The 16,743-nt window shown below is 36.5% G+C and overlaps 1 protein-coding gene across 1 annotated transcript in view; it reads right to left on the reverse strand.

Annotated features, from left to right (window-relative positions):
- Window positions 1–11,137: 11,137 nt before the first annotated feature.
- Window positions 11,138–16,743, reverse strand: part of Cyt-c1 (Cytochrome c1) — a 52,072-nt gene continuing 46,466 nt past the window's right edge. Inside the window, exon 8 of the mRNA XM_083144191.1 lies at window positions 11,138–12,231. Coding sequence (XP_083000317.1) covers window positions 12,124–12,231 — 108 coding nt within the window. The 3' untranslated portion in view covers window positions 11,138–12,123. The remainder of the gene's footprint in view (window positions 12,232–16,743) is intronic.

The following is a 16,743-nucleotide window of genomic DNA, read 5'->3' on the forward strand; positions in this document are numbered from 1 at the left end:
TCTCCCACCGACTGCAATGTAGCCTACATTGTACGCTCAGAATTTGGCACAGAGCCACCAGCAATCGTGTGAGGTGTGCAGACTGGACGTCATGAGCGATAGTATGGTCAGACGATGGAGTAGACAATTCACGGAAGGCCAATCGAATGTGCACAAACCCATACAGCTGAGTACACACGGGCCCTTTGCATCACTTCAGGTGAGAGATCTTGGACCACTCCCTGTACAGCCCTGGCCTTGAATGTACCGACTTTCATCTCTTTGTTTAACTGAAGACGTTTCTGGCAGGGTAAGAATTTGACAGCTACACTGCGGTAGATAGTTCCAGTCTTTGCTGTCAGACACATATACCATGGGCATACAAAATTTAGTGCCATGCTATGACAAATGCCGGAACAACGGTGTTGATTATGCCGAAAATTAGGTTAGGACTCACTGTTACTAATGCAATAAATTACAACTGATATGCTTGTTTTATTTATGCCTAATCGGTAGGGACTTTAATTTTTTTTTTCCAAATTGGTGTATTTTCTAATTTTTTATTTTTTACTATACAGTGTTATTTTTCTAAAAATTAACATTTTTATTTTAGCGCATTTTCTGGCAAATATCTGAAATTATACCTTCATGGTGTTTTTAAACTACTGTTTCAAATTGTAAGTCACATGGCTTATGCCTCTTCGTGAGAGTTTGATATCTTGGAAGTTATTTTGGGAGAGTTATTTTCCATACCCCTTTTTTAATTTTGAGGTAAGGATTTTAGATAATGGAATTTTCCCCGTATATACTGAAGAGTGCATAATGACTAGAGCCCGGAAGTTTGGCAAAATGCCTCTTTTTATCTACTGCAAATATTGATAAAATTTTTCCGGATATACGTTTCTTATGTTGTTTCGAATGTTTTAGAAACCTTTTCATTTTGCCTATTTTGCCTATTTGGGACCCCACTGCCTATTTTTAATTATAATGCCTATTTTTGCTTTTTTCAATGAAATTTGGCCATTTTTATTATTTTTCTCTCAAAAAACGTTGTTGGCATTTATTTTTCTTCCGTTTTTTATGTGAATAATTTTCGCCTTATTTAAATAATATTGAACTCATGCATGTGTCAACATTGCTGAAGGAGAAAAGTGTGAGAAAAATGTTATTTCATGCTCAGATAGGATATTGCCTTTCGGTTAACATATCCTTGTGCATGATTGACTGCTGAAGTGGACAGGTTGATTTCGAACATAAAGAAGATCTTTCTGAAATCTCCCTCTCGAACCCGAAAATTTAAGGAAGTTGCATCTGAGCTTAGTTTTATCAGCAGCTATATATTATGCTAACAACCTTGAAAAAAATCAGTGAGGTGATAGATGCTCTTCCAGAAAATGAAGCGGCTTCAATTCGTGAAGTGAAAAAAACTCCTGTGCTATTCAAGTTTATTTTTGCACATTATGGTACATTTCCAGAGACAATTACAATTATAGCATCTATGAAAATCTACAAGGAATCTATGCAGCAGATGATGGAAGTGGTCAGCTGTTGCGGAAAAGTGCAAACGGGTAGTGAGTGCAAATGAGGACTTGAAACAATTGAAAACAATTTGTGATATTCTAAAAGGTGAAAAAGCTGTTACCCAAAATGAGTCCAGCTACTTTAGCTTGTTTTATGTATGCTCCAATAACTTTTGTCGAAGTTGAAAAATCATTTTCTATTATGAAAAACATTCTCTCTGACAAGACGACTATGAATGAATGTTGAGAACTTAAAAAAACACCTTGTAGTTATGTGCAATCAAGACGGAGAAAATTGAAATGCTCTTCCCAATGTAGATTTTAACATTTTGCCAGCAATTATAGATAAAAGTAAGCACTTTCCAAATGTGCCTTTTTCGGTTTATTTTGCCTTTTTTTTTTTTCATTTTTGAGCCTATTTTCCACATTATAAATGCCTTTTTGCCTGCCTATTTTAACGAAAATAAATGCCTGAACTTCCGGGCTCTAATAATGACCATAAGTGGCGATGCACCCAAAAAATTAAAATCAATCAATCTCACGTGACAGATACCGATATATTATGGCACCAACAATTGGCATTATCTTTTTTGACTTGTTAGTGTTACGTTTCCAAAAATTCGCATTTTTGTTTTAGAATATTTATCTGACAAAGATACCGAAACTTAATACTCCATTGTGCTTTTAAATTATTATTTTAAATTGTATGTCACATGGCGTACGTATTTTCCTGACAGTTTGATATGTTAAAACAGATTTTTGAGGAACTAAAAGTAAAGTGCTCCCATGCACTTTTCCATGAAGGTGTCAAGGGGTGTGGAATTAGAGCCCCACACTTTATTGATCATGGGTGAAGGTAGGGGTGATGTGATCAGCACCACGCTCCTGGCTACCTTTATCCCTCAAAGTTTCCTCAAGGTACTAGCTTCATATGATGCTGGGTGGGCACCGGAGCAGTTTGAATAGGTGGAAAACATCCCGGTTTTTCCCCGCAGGGAGCCGCCACGGGTCTCTCGCATATTAGTCAGACGCCCATACGACTGGGCTCCATTATTACTCGCTCGACAAATGCCGATTGTGCGCACTTAGCTTGGTAATTCAAAACATATCTCGTGCGACAAATACAAAGCTGTAGCTCCCGTGTGACGTTAGATACGCACTCGATCTCCTGTTAGAACCTTGCCACTTTGCTCTGTGATGCAAATGGTTTTTATAGAAGTTGAAAAAATCGTGGGAAATACATGATTTAATGTGGCTGTCGGAATTATTCCATGTACGTATAACTCTATAGTTTACTCTTGAGTAAAATGTTGGAAAACTTGCATGTTCTATGTACACAAACATGGCCTAGAAAAGACAAGAATTTTGGATTTCATGGAATTTTTCATTGTTTTAGGAGATTTCTTTTAAAAAAATCGCTAAAAATGCCAACAAGTTGCATTTTATGCCAAATTCGCATTATTTCGATATTTCGAACGGGCAAAAAATGTGTCCAGACATCACTGCACATACAGAAACACAACTTCGCAGCAATTACCATTTTTCTCGGTTTTCGCGTTTGCGAAAAATCAATGTCCCTACTACTTGGAAATTACTTTCTGGCCACCCCTCGTATAAATCAGTAGATAGAAAGTGAAAATTTAGCAGGGCTGGCAGAGAAAAGTCAATTCTTGAAGAAAGTGATTTGCTTTTATGATGGAATGATTCGAGTAAATATCATATTAAAATATTTACGTATTTATCGTAGTACAGTAGAGCGTCGATTATCCGAAGTAATTGGGGGACATGGGTGTTCGGAAAACTGGTTTGTTCGGATAATCGAACTGTACATGTTTATTTGCCAAAAAGAAGTACTGTACAGTAAATTTATTCATAAAAACAGGCATCTGTTTAAGTATTACAAAGTAACGTACAAAGGCAACTTTAGTAGGAATATATAGTATGTGGTACAGTTTATTAAACAAAAATATGTACATATTACATACGCATTTTGCATGAACAATCCATACACCGACAGAAGTGTGCTGATTGTTGAAACACAGCGACTGGCGGCTTGGCCGGTCAGCAGCACCTTATGAAGGCCCCATTAGAAGCAATGTTCTGCCAGCAATGGCTCAGTGTGGCGACTACTGTGGGAAACTTGGTTTGGGAGTGAGGGGGATGATGGACGGTAGGGTGGGAGAGTAACAGGTGCGAGCGAGTACACAGTTCGGTTAAGCGGTCGTTCGGTTGACCGACGTTCAGATAATCAACGCTCTACTGTATTTTATTTCATAATATTGGACATTAACCTTACTTAGTGAGAGATTAATGACCATCTCTCACGAGTTTAAACAGACAGAACAGAGAGTGGCGTTAATTTCATTGCAATACTAGTGTTGCAGTAAATTTGAGTTTGGGTATTCAATATATATCCCATTTGGTTGGATTCTTCTTGATATCTAAGAATAGTGCAATGCCATTGTAAACGTATGTTAACTTGTACGAAACCAGTAATACGTCAGGATGATTAAAGGAAACCTTCGTAAGCACTGCTACATTAAATAAGGTGAAGTGAGCCAGAAGAGTTATAAAATTCCAGCAGCATATTTGCAGTCTAAAGCTCTTCTTGTTTATGCATGCGATTTTTGTTGGATGTTGCAGTCCATGCAATTTCTGTCGCATGTTGTAGTGACATACTTTGTCGGGTGGCGATATTCGGCAAAAATCATATGTATCAATGGAACATATTTGTTTCCATGTTCCTTCAGTTTGCCCAACAAAATGCCTTACTACGACGTCAAACAACTATCGGATGGCGCCACCCGCTCTTATCCCCTCCATCTGTTGACAAGTTCCCTTACTACTCCCATACGGACAAGAAAAAAATGATAATTCAATGCATTTTCAACGTAATATTTAGAGGCTTAACCTTTACTCCCCCGATGATACCATATGGTATCACCAGAGTAAGGCCGTACTGGCCCGATAATACCATATGGTATCATGGTGCTGATTACGAAATGAATGTGCTTTTTGAACCTTCTTACTCTTATGTTTGGGTGGAAACTCTGACACAGGTCTGGAGCAAGCCTGAGAAATTCACATTGATGACCAACCTCCCACCTCTCCCCCCCCCCTTTCCGCAACATATCCATGTCACATTTCCGAACAGAGATTCACATTTTGGCTTATTTTTCAACTTGTATGCCACCCAAGAACATGAAACATGTTACGTTCTCTTGAGAAATGTCTTCTTTGAAAAGAATACTAAATTTTGCCCCCTCTCCCCAAAATAACGGAGGAAGAGAGGGGAAAAAACTCTAGATTGTTTTTTTTTGTCATTGAAATTCGTGAGTCGCGCCCACCAAACCCCCCCCCCCCCCCTCGGTTCGGCGTTCTGAATTGTACACGGTTGCATGCTCTGATGTTCTAGTTGAAAAACAAAACTTAACCGAAGAATATTGCCCCTATAGTGCCAGAGTTATAACAATTTTCCTCCAAAAATGCAAATTGCCTATTTTTCGTAAAAAAAAAAAAAAATCACATTTTGGCTTATTATTCAACTTGTATGGTACCCAAAAACATGAAACATGTTTCATTCTTTGAAAAGAATACTAAAGTTCGCGCCTTCTCCCCAAAACAGCGGGAGAACAGGGGGCAAACTCAGATTTTTTTTTTTTTTTTTTTATTGAAATTCGGGAGTCGTTCCCCCCAAGCCCCCGTCCCCTGATCCGGCGGTCTAAATTGTACACGGTTACATGCTCTGATGTTTTAGCTACAAAACAAAATTTAGCCGAAGTAGATTCCTCCCATAGTGCCTGAGTTATAACAATTTCCCTCCAAAAAGTGTTCGAATTTAAAATTCCCGCCGAGAAGCCCGGGCGAGAGAATTTTTTTTTCTCTCTCTCTCCTCCTGCCATCACTGGTTTCTGGCGGCGAGGTTGTGTTGCGCATAAAAGGGGCCTAAAAGTTGAGGCAGAAACTTACGAACGAGATTTCCTGTTCCCATGCAGATTTCCATAACGATATCTTTAAATAAATAAATAAAGAAATAAAAAGTCAATGAAGACTAAATTCTCCGACATTTCCCTGACTTTTTTTGACACCTCAAATTCCCTGACTTTTCCCGGTTTTCCAGGTCTGTCGCCACCCTGAAAGTTTCAACAGAAAATATTTGACTTCCGTTACTGGTTTCCACATTGAGTTAAAGCTCTTTGAAAATGCTAATTTTTCTCACAATTTGGGCCCCAAATGTGTGTCTGGTTGGAAAGGTCTTCCCGATGGCATAGTGGTTACGTTGCAGTTTTGTAATCAAGGGGTCCTGGGTTCGATACGCAGTGGAGGCACATACTGGTTCGGATCCCACTTTAATAAACTAGGTCCAGTCTCGGTTAGCCTTCCGTGCATAAAGTTGACTTAAAACTGAAATCAAACCAATATCTGGTTGGGAACCTAATAAAATTTGATATTTACTGCATAAAGAGGTACGTGTAAAAAATTTCGAGATTGATAATACATGACAACAAAGTTAGAACAGGGGGAAGTTCGGCAAAAGCAGACAAATTTACGTTATTAGTTACAATTATAATTATTTACTTTTAATGAACTATCATGCAATTACAATTATTGTACGTATTAATTAATTGCAACATACGAATGGCATAGTATGCATAAGCCCGTTAGTAGCTCTTATGAAAGAAAAGGTTTGTACGGCCAAAGTAAGTATATAATATAGTTGAGAAAGTAGCGCAGTCTTCCCTCCCGAAGCTGAAAAAAGAGGGTCGTGGTCCCAACCCTGACGTCACTCACGGGACAGGGGTGACACTGTCACTGACCATTCCGCTTGTTATAGGATCTGCATTTGTCCGAGGGAGCGTGAAAGTACCTTGTGTTTCATTTTTCTGTAGCTTGTGTGATAGTGGAGTTTTTTTCAACAACAGTAACACTTCAGGAAGATGACGTGCAATTGTGTTGCTTTGTGTCCAAACAACGCAAGAAATACAGTAGATTAATTGATTGATTGATCTGCTTTATTTTACTTCGCTTTTTCTGCCACTTTTGGCTAATTTGCGAAGATGAGGATGAGTGATGAAATTGATGAATGGACACTCACAAACATCCAAACCCAGGCCGAGATTCGAACCCTGGACCTCTGGCATCATAGAGCAATGTGCTAACCACTCCGCCACGGGGGCCGGCAAAAAAACCGTAGGTGTAAGCTATTTTTCGTTCCAAAGGATCCGATTACGTGCAAGATGTGGGTTTCAAAGTGTAAGAGATTAGATCCTGTTAACACCAAAACAGCTGGATGCCGATTACACGAAACTTAAAAGCAGAACTGCTGAGCAATACGTGTAGACTGCAGCTTAATAAAAACGCTGTACCAAGTTTAAATTTGCCTGGTTGTATGGTGAATTGTAGTGTGCAACAGCCAAATTACGTAATTGATCGAAGTCGACATGCCAATAAACGTCGGATTCGAAAGCGAGCAGCCTCCCCGATCGCACAGTGGTAGCGTCATCGCCTTGTAATGAAGGGGTCCCGGGTTCAATACACGGTGGAGGTACATAGTGGTTCGGATCCCACTTTAAAAACTGTAGGTCCAGTCCTGATTAGCCTTTTTGTGCATAAAGTGGACTTCAAACAACAATTAAATCAAATTCAATCGAAAGGGAGCAGTGGGAATACTTGAAGAATTATCTCCTCGCAAAAGAATTTGCATGGCACATAACTCAGAGACTTTGAGTACTGGAAATATACTCAATACACTCAATCTCCAACAAAATAGTGAGTTGGAAACACTGAAAAAGAAATTAAAATGTGCTGAAGAACAAATGAAGAAACTGCAGACACTACGGGATGAAAGTGCTAAAAAGTAAACAAAGTAAAGAAACAATGCAATCGTATATTACATAAAGTGAAGAATTTACAAATTAGCAATAAAAGTGAGGCAACAGTTAGTAAAACTTCACAAATCAAAGCAATCTGCTTTCAACGTGACTAAGAAAATAAGGGAAATTCTTCGACCCAGTGTTTTCCTCCAACCAAATGAATGTCTTCTTAGTCACAAAAGCAGACCGAAACTGTTGCCAAGAAGTGATATTGTAAGTGCATTAGCACAAGAAAAGCTTTAACTTACATGTATAAACCTACTGAAGATTTTTCAAATCGTTGAGCAAATGGAAAATGCATTTTGTTTATACAATTCTCCTGGCGATTTAAGCCGGAAATGTTGAGTAATGGAAACAATGAGATCATTATTACTTTCCATGTTTCCTATGATAAAGAAGGAAATTATAGATTTCTTTGTCAAAACTCTGACATAAATTCGTATCAGGCATTTAAATTTGAAAATTAAACAAAATCGGTCAGATCAGGAAAGGTAAAAAACGGTTGTTGTCTAATTGATGCCAACCTGAACCTGTAGTCAATTCAGGCAGGACTGTCTTTGGAGGGGAAAGCTTGTGATCTAGTTTACATTACTGTATATTTGACTTTGAAAACATATGAGAAACATGTACTCAGTATTCTGTGTGTGTTGGCTCTTCAAGGGATATAAGAATTCATCTATCCAGGCTCTCAGGCTCTCAATGAAGCGTGAACAGAGAGTGAAGTGAAATTTCCTGACGTCTTGCTATGCTTCTTTCCTTAGCATGGTAAGTCACATTTATCAATTAATTTTAACTTATGCAGGGTAGTACATTTTCTTTCTCGTTTGTATTTACATTTTGGTATGTAGCACCGCCTTTCTGCAACTCTTGGATTATGCAACATGCAGTTCAGTTGTACTGTCTCTGCCCCAGTGATTTATCCACCAACTTCGCCCTAACACCCCACATGATTTTTAAAAAAGGACAAATTTGTGGTCATTTTGGCTCTAAGTATACCTTTTCACCAGGCACGTATCTAGAAATATGTTTCGGGGGGTTCAAATCAAGTGTCTCAGGAATACTAATAATGGTTATATTAAAATAATTATAAATCAGATTAATACTAATTACAATACATGAATTAATATTATATTATTATTACACAATTAGGTAAAGACTGTATAAGAATAGAGATATAACAGCACATATTCATTACGTAGCTTACCTGTAGTTCAGATCGGAATAATTTACATAAATGAAAATGCCCTGGAAATGAAATTAATGTCAAATAGATGAAGAATTGCATATTTATCGAATAATAAAAATGATGTTACATGTAGTTGGAGAAAAGTAAGTTTCTATTTACAATTTTATGCATATTATTTTTAGTAGTTTACATAAATCTTCTTTGTAATGTCATTCAAAGCCGTATGTTCCCAACATAATCCTTGCCTTCTAAAACGTTGAGGAAATTACAACAAATGTTAAACGAGTATATTTTAATTATTTAATTTTCATACTTAGTAAGTATTTCGGGTGTGTGTGTGGGGGGGGGGTGGTCTGGACCCCCTAAATACGTCCTTCGTGTCCTTCATAGCCACCTATGATTCCAAAATAATCAGTGTCTTCTAATAAGTTCAGAGGAAATTATACAACAACGGATAAAGGAATATATTTATCATTATTTAATTTTAGTACTTCATAAATTTTTTGGGGGGTCCGGATCCCCCGGACCCCTCCTAAATACATCCTTGCTTTTCACCCTCATACACACCTCAAATAGAAAATTCTGAATAAACCTCTGCTCCACCCCCGAACCGGCTTTTCTGCTTTTCATTACATGTTAATTCTATTGATAGTTAACCCTCAGCGATACAGTTTACTAGATATACCTACTCTGCTCTACATTTACTTACACACACACACGTCAGAACATTCATTCGATTATTAAAACAAATTTCTTTTCAAAAACACGGAAGAAGTGTGAATTCCTATAATGTTGCTGGTGCTCGTCTTTGAGATGTCCCGTGGCTGACGTCATCCATGGAGGTTCACGAATGGTTCCGAACTTTTCCGAACGCCAGACTGCACCTCCCTGTGTATGGCTGTGTGTCAAATATTTTCTGCTGAAACTTTGGATGTACATGTTTCCTCTAAAAAAAAATATAGCTCTGATATTTCATTGCTTACCTACTAAAAAAAATATCCTATACATTGATTTCCCTTCAAAATTGGATATCAGTCAGTTTTGACCTTAAATTTCAGCCATTTGCATTAGATGTGGTGAAAAAAGATATGGAACATAAAATGTAGCCTGAAATGTACTGAAAACAATGTTTTTTACCCCAGATTTCTACAATTTTTCTTAGCTGAGTAATCATAATTATCGCAACAGTCTGCATAGGCCAAAAATGTTGCAAGTCATGAAACAAAACGGCCACCATTTTCAAACGAAGTCTAGTTTTAGAAAAATATTGCCCGTTTTGAACTACCCTTGTACAGGGGTTACAATGAAAAACAAATGAAAATATTAAAAATGGTCGAGCGACCAGTGTTGGACAATTTGGTACGGATTGACCCTGAAATTTTAGGCAATTTCCAAGAAAACGTAAAATTTTCGTTAGAAGGAATAAAAAACCAAAAATTTTATTTTTTGTAGAGAAAGAGCATGTCTTTGCAATGATTTTCAACATCAAAAGTTTTTTGTTTCCATCATACCCACATGATGAAAATTCAGATTTTGGTAACCTAGTTTTCTCAACACAAAAATTAGGCTACAAATCCATTATTAGTTTTTTTATAGGCATTTGTAAAATTTTTTGAGTGCTGATGTGTTTTTTTCTGAAATCCTCATTATTTCGTTGAACTTTGTGTAAAATTTCAGAGAGATCTGATGATTGGTAAAGGAGAAAAGAAATAAAATGTAAGCAAGGGTATCTTGTGTCGAGGGTCTCAAGAGTGACAAGACAACACTGATTTGATGACATTTCAGTGCTGCAAAATGAAAACCGTTTGAGATAGTGAAAAAAAATTAGGGGGTTTCTTTCAACCATAAAGGAAAGGTGTATACCAAATTTCATCGAAATCGGAGTTGGTGGGTGTCAAAATCTTAGATTGTTGCGTTGATTTGATGTGGAATGATCCAAAGGTTAATGCAGTTTACTTTCTTTATATAGACTATGCAATCTGAATCTAACGTAAAATATGTATATAATATACATAGGCAACATAGTAGTGTACATCGCTGGTTGTAATTACAATTATGTTGATGCACAAAGTGTGAAGGAGGTGCTTTTTCTTCAAATCTTAAAAGTGAGGGAAGACTTGGCATAGAAGCAGACTTCTATAAATTATGAACATCCTACAATCTTTGCTGGACCTTCTATTTCAGATTGAAGCAGATTTCTATAAATTATGAACATCCTACGTTCTTTGGTGTACCATCTATTTCAGATTGAATCAGACTTCTATAAATTATGAACATCCTACGTTCTTTGCTGTACCATCTATTTCAGATTGAAGCAGACTTCTATAAATTATGAACATCCTACGTTCTTTGGTGTAACTTCTATTTTAGATTAAATCACACTTCTATAAATTATGAACATCCTACATTCTTTGCTGTACCATCTATTTCAGATTGAAGCAGACTTCTATAAATTATGAACATCCTACGTTCTTTGCTGTACCATCTATTTCAGATTGAAGCAGACTTCTATAAATTACAACCTTTGATCTTTGCTGTACCTTCTATTTCAGATTTAGAAAAATCAAGGAAATAACCAATAAAACATACTACATATTTTATTATGTACATATATCTCTCAATTTGTTTTAACTATTTGCAATTCCTTACAGAGTCTTTTCCCTTCAACTGTCATGACCTGCATGGAAAATAAATAATGACCCACTATCAATTTCAACGTGAAAAAAATTGTTCAACTTTTGTTTACTGGAGGATGAAACTGAAGAGAAACGTTAGTTTCCTTAATGTTTTTATTCTGGCCATCTTCCTTTTTTGTCACAGTTTTGACATGATCATGTACTCGTAGTAACTCTCATTGTAAGCTTTGCAGAAGCAATTAAAAAAAATCTTTGCATGACACTATATGCATTTACAGGAAACTACCTTCTTTTATTCATTAAAAACAAAACTCATAAATTGACATTTTGTTACATCATTAACAAACAACAAATTATATCAGCTGAGCATATTTCATTCATTGTAGTATAAAATTGCACATATGTCACTGCACAATGTCATCTGATATGAATTCTCAACTACCAAGTGGCATCAAAAAGGCAGTTTTAGTGTTAGGTTCCACTTAACATATAATACACACAAATACATACAAACACACACAAAAAACACAGATGGCTTTAAGGGATAACTTGCGAACATTACCATGAAAAGGGCTGCTTTATTAATATTAACAATTAAACCAACCCTATACAGGCATATTTGTGTGTTTGTTAGCATCTGTGCATATATTTGTATAAGTAATAAACATACAGATTGAAGAAAATGTCTGATCTACATGACACATTCTATCTAGTCCTCGTTTTGCACCATTCCTTCTTTGATGTTTAGGTTAGCTTATGTATAACTAAGTTCTCTGCAGCTTTTCCAAATGTTGATTAAACTTTGAGAATACTGTGAATGTCATCATCATATACATGTCTCACATCAAAACCTGTTGCTTTATAAATACACTCCTGTCATATGAAACACCATGATAACTACATAATTACATTCTACGTATTATAACTGCCTATTTTGAAGGAGGTTTATATACTATCTTTCGACTTTTTAATACAGACCACTTGTGTTTCTTGTAGTAGTATGACACGGCGATCAGGAAAGCAAGTATGATGGCTCCCTGCGAAAAAGAACCAATTCATTAACACACTGAAGCCAAATATAATAAGAAGCTAGCAAAATATTTTTTTCTATGGCTGAGACAGTACAGATACCAATGTACGTATTCATACCAGTCAATACTAAGGTGACCAGATTTTAAAAAACAACAAAATTCAACTTTTTCATGTTTTCCTGAAGAGAGAACAGGATGGCAAAATGTACACATTTCAATGTAAAAAGTGCTTCATCAATAGGGAGCGGAAGTTGATGAAATGTCATCTTTTTTCTGACATCTCGGACACGATGCCCATCAAATATACTTCGTCTAGAACCCCAAAAAGGTAATTTTAAACTGCATTTTTTTTTTTGCCAATTTTCAGGTTTTAGGTCATTTTCCCCTATTTTCGGCATTTTTCCGTCATATTTTGTCACTTCTTTAATTTTGGTAATATTCTTGAGTATTTTCACCAAGGTGAATATATGCCTATATATATCTCGCAGGATTGCAATTTACGAGCAAAAGAAATGCTGAACTGGTGACAGTCTTTGTTGTGTCGGGGGAAACTTCTAGGTGTCCGTCTGGGGCAAACTCAGATTTAAGATAAGATTTTTCCATTGGAAATTCTCATTGTATATTTTAATTGAATGTGCATGTGGTATCATTTGGTGCTTTTTTTTAAAAGCAAGATTGCATTTTGTTTAATTTCCTTTTCATTTCAATTTTTAACCTGAAACTAACAAATTTAATGGTAATTTTTTGCATCATTTTCCCCCATTTTTTAGGTCATCAACTTCCGCTCCCTATTCAACACAAATACTTCAGTTTGAAAACCAATTACATAAATAAGCACTGCGTAAATAACTTGCAAAATATGGTAATATGCTCTGTCTTCCAACCAAGCAGTTCTTTACAGATATTCTGGTTCTGCACCGAGACGTGTTGTCTAAGGCGTCATGCTTTGGGCTCTATGGGAAGCATGTAGGTTTGGCCTAAGAACTTTTCTCCTGAGATATCGGACCAGTGGCTACCCACCATAGTGAAAAAAATTGTGGTGTTATGAGAGTAGCATAACCTGGCCATGGAAACCTACAACGACTGGGGGGGTTCAACGTGCTGACTACACGTCACCCCATAACTAGTTGGATGTTCTCGCACCTCAGTAGGTGGAAGTGAGACCAAGAGTCTGTGGGTAGGTCCTGGCCCTCACGGGCTGTTGCACCACGGGTTATTATTACGTTATTGATATGTTGCCAAAGAATGGATATTCAGTACATCCTCGTTTTCAAATAACATTTTGTAAAAGTTTATGCACATGTGATTAAACTTCATCTTATTAATGAACATAGCTCTCAAAGTTTGTACTGAAAGAGCGTTCTTGTCACTTGTCCACAAGCCATTCATGTACGAAACCACTCATTCAGTGGGGGCGTTAGTTCCAGGTAAAAAGAGAAGACACTCCAATATTTTAAGAAAACTGGAATATGGCTCATTGTTGACATTGAAATGTGAAATAATTTAGTTCATAATGATTACTAGAGAAGATGTACTGTTTGCAGTAATTCTATGCGGATAAGTCACTGTCACGAAAGGACATTTTCGCATCTCATTTTACGTTTAAAAACATCAGGACAGAGACTGAGACAAAAAAAGGGACTGTCCCAGCTAATGCAGGACATCTGGTCACCTTAGCCAATACAGCTGATACTTTTCCAACATGATGGTCTTTCACAAGTCCCACACAAATGTAATGTGACACTTTCATTGAATCAAATTATTAATTCAAAATGGCACCAACTTTGCATGAAAAACTGGATACATAACACTTATTTCAACATGACACATCCTTTCCTCTTGTACAAATGTTTATTGTTCTATTCAATAGTTATTTAGACCTATCACTGATAATGTCAGGATAGTGACTGACCTTTATGTTCATATCTTGTAAGAGCTGTTGCCGTGGGAATTATGATTGTGTTTTCTCTTGACTTTTAGTTCAGGCTTTGAGTTTTAAAGAATGGGCAAGTTGAATTGTAAGAAGCTGTTATTTCTTTGGGCGAAATGGATTTTATGGACATAAGTATTTCTTTTGTTAAGAAGTAAATGGGTAATAATATCTCTGTTCGTTCGTTGGTCAAATAAAAATCAAAGTCAAGTTTTCACTAAGAGAAAAAAAGTATATTTTACTTCTTAGCAAAAGAAATAAAGGATGTTCCATATAGGATGCCGAATTTGAATCAAGTGCTATTGTTTTGTTTCGAGGTTGACAGACCTGTTGTTCTTACCAATGTTGGCATCTGTTGTCATGCCGATTAATGTAGCCTCAATTGTTTTTGACTAGTTTGTTGTGGTTTCCTTCCGAAAATGTTCGAATAATCCGTAGTGTGAAATCCATCCATCCGCTGAGAACGACTGTGTGGTGTGGGTTTTGGCAGGTGGAGTGTGATTTCTTCTTATGGGGGTTTGTGAAATCACAGGTGTACGCCAACAAACCACAAACCCTTTTGGAACTGAAGGCGGAAATCATATGGGTGATTGGAGGCATCGGGACAGACATCTGCGAGAGGGTTATCAATGATTTTGTGGAGCGTATAACTGCATGCAGACTCAGTAGGGGTGAACATATGCCTGACATTGTCTTTCATACGTAAATTGGAGATGTTACTGCTTACATATATGTGAAATATACCCATTTTCATGATATTTTCCATATTTTTATTTAATTTTCAAATTTCGGCATGCTATACAGAACACACTATACTTATGTGCATAAAATCCATTTCACCTAAAAAAATAACAGCTTCATAAAATTCAACTTGCCCACTCTTTAAAACTCAAAGCCTGAACTAAAAGTCACGACAAAACACAATCATAATTCCCACGGCAACAGCTCTTACAAGATATGGACATAAAGGTCAGTCACTATCATGAAATATGAAATAACTAGGGCTCGGAATTTGAGGAAAAATCATTTTTTTTCTAGTGTCCCGAAGACGAGGCTCAACATAATATATGTTCATTTTGGGTCATTGTAGGCCAGAAAAAGGTGGGTTTTATTTGTCCTTTTTTGCCTTTTTCGGCATTTTTTTGCAACTTCACCTTCCTTCGACTACGTTTTTACTGCCCATTCTCAATTCGAATCATCATCAGTTCATCACCTCTTAAACATCCTTTCTGTAGTAAAGAAATAATAATAAATATATATATATATATATTTGAACCATCCCTGAAACGAGAGAAAAACATTTTTGGATGTCTGAAGCAGGTACGGTACAAGGTCCTTTAACCGTAACTTGTCTGGAAGGTGGCGCTGTAAGTGGCAACTTCCTCTTGATTTGAAGCTTTCAGTTTTTTTGCACTGTGTGTTCCATACCACCAGAACTTCGTATTTTTTTATTCATTAAATATGCAATTAAAACTGGAGTTATTAATTAATTTGGATCACATTTATATGTCCTTTTACCCATTTTTAGGTCTTTTTTTGGCAATTTATAGGTCTTCAACTTCCGAGCCCTAGAAATAACTATTGACTAGAACAATAAACATTTGTACAACGAGAAAGGTAATTATAAACAATAAATATTTGTACAAGAGGAAAGGATGTGTCAAATATGCTGATGTAATTCTTTAATATTTTAAAGCAGAACTCTGAGTAAATTGATGCATTCGAGTGGAAGAGTTACGCACTAAAAAATTGATATTTTGAAAAGCTTTTAAATATGTATCACAATTTTCAAGCCTCAGTATTTTTGGGAATTGATAACAGTATTGGCACAGACTTAATTTTTTTATCACCAGAAATAAACAACATTAACAATATACTGACAACTGATATTAATCTACTATAAAATTACAAATGTCCTTGACATCAATGAATGGTTCCTAAACCACCTCCATTAGAGTCGACGAGCGATATGACCTTGACAAGTCCGCGCAGAGAGAGAGGGAGATACATTTACGCTGTTGCCACCTACTCACTGTTCGGGGTTCTCGCCAGCTCTTACAAAATAAAAAAACAACGGCTTACATTCGAACATTTGTAAATTGCCACTGCACGGCTATTATTGCAATAATCGATACCAATCCAGCACGATTATTACCAAAAAAATTTAGACAATCGTATTGTGCTGTAAATTAAACGTGTAGAATCTTGAAAGTAAGTTAAAGAAATGAAATATTTTATTGACTATTATTGTATAGAGAAAAAGTTCTCTTGCGAGCCGATTTTTATTAAATTAGATTTGAAATAACTTCCAGTGAGAAAGTTACAAAGAAAACTCCAAACTTTAAGTTTGTATAATATTTACAGCGATATGTTATTTGGTTACTGAGAAAAGGAGAGAAGAACTTGATTCATTCTTTCGCGGCGCGGCAAAGGCAACTTTGTTTGCCGCAGATACCATGCGCTGGTCTTGTGGCTCTCGCAATAACGAAACAACTGTCTGGCATGCATAATATGAACTGAAAAGAAACATTAAAATGCCATTTACTTACATAACGCTCATTCCGTACTGTTGTCAACCTCGTCACTTG

Source organism: Lepisma saccharinum, chromosome 22 (assembly GCF_977018435.1).
Source record: "Lepisma saccharinum chromosome 22, izLepSacc3.1, whole genome shotgun sequence".
Taxonomy (NCBI): Eukaryota; Metazoa; Arthropoda; class Insecta; order Zygentoma; family Lepismatidae; genus Lepisma; species Lepisma saccharinum.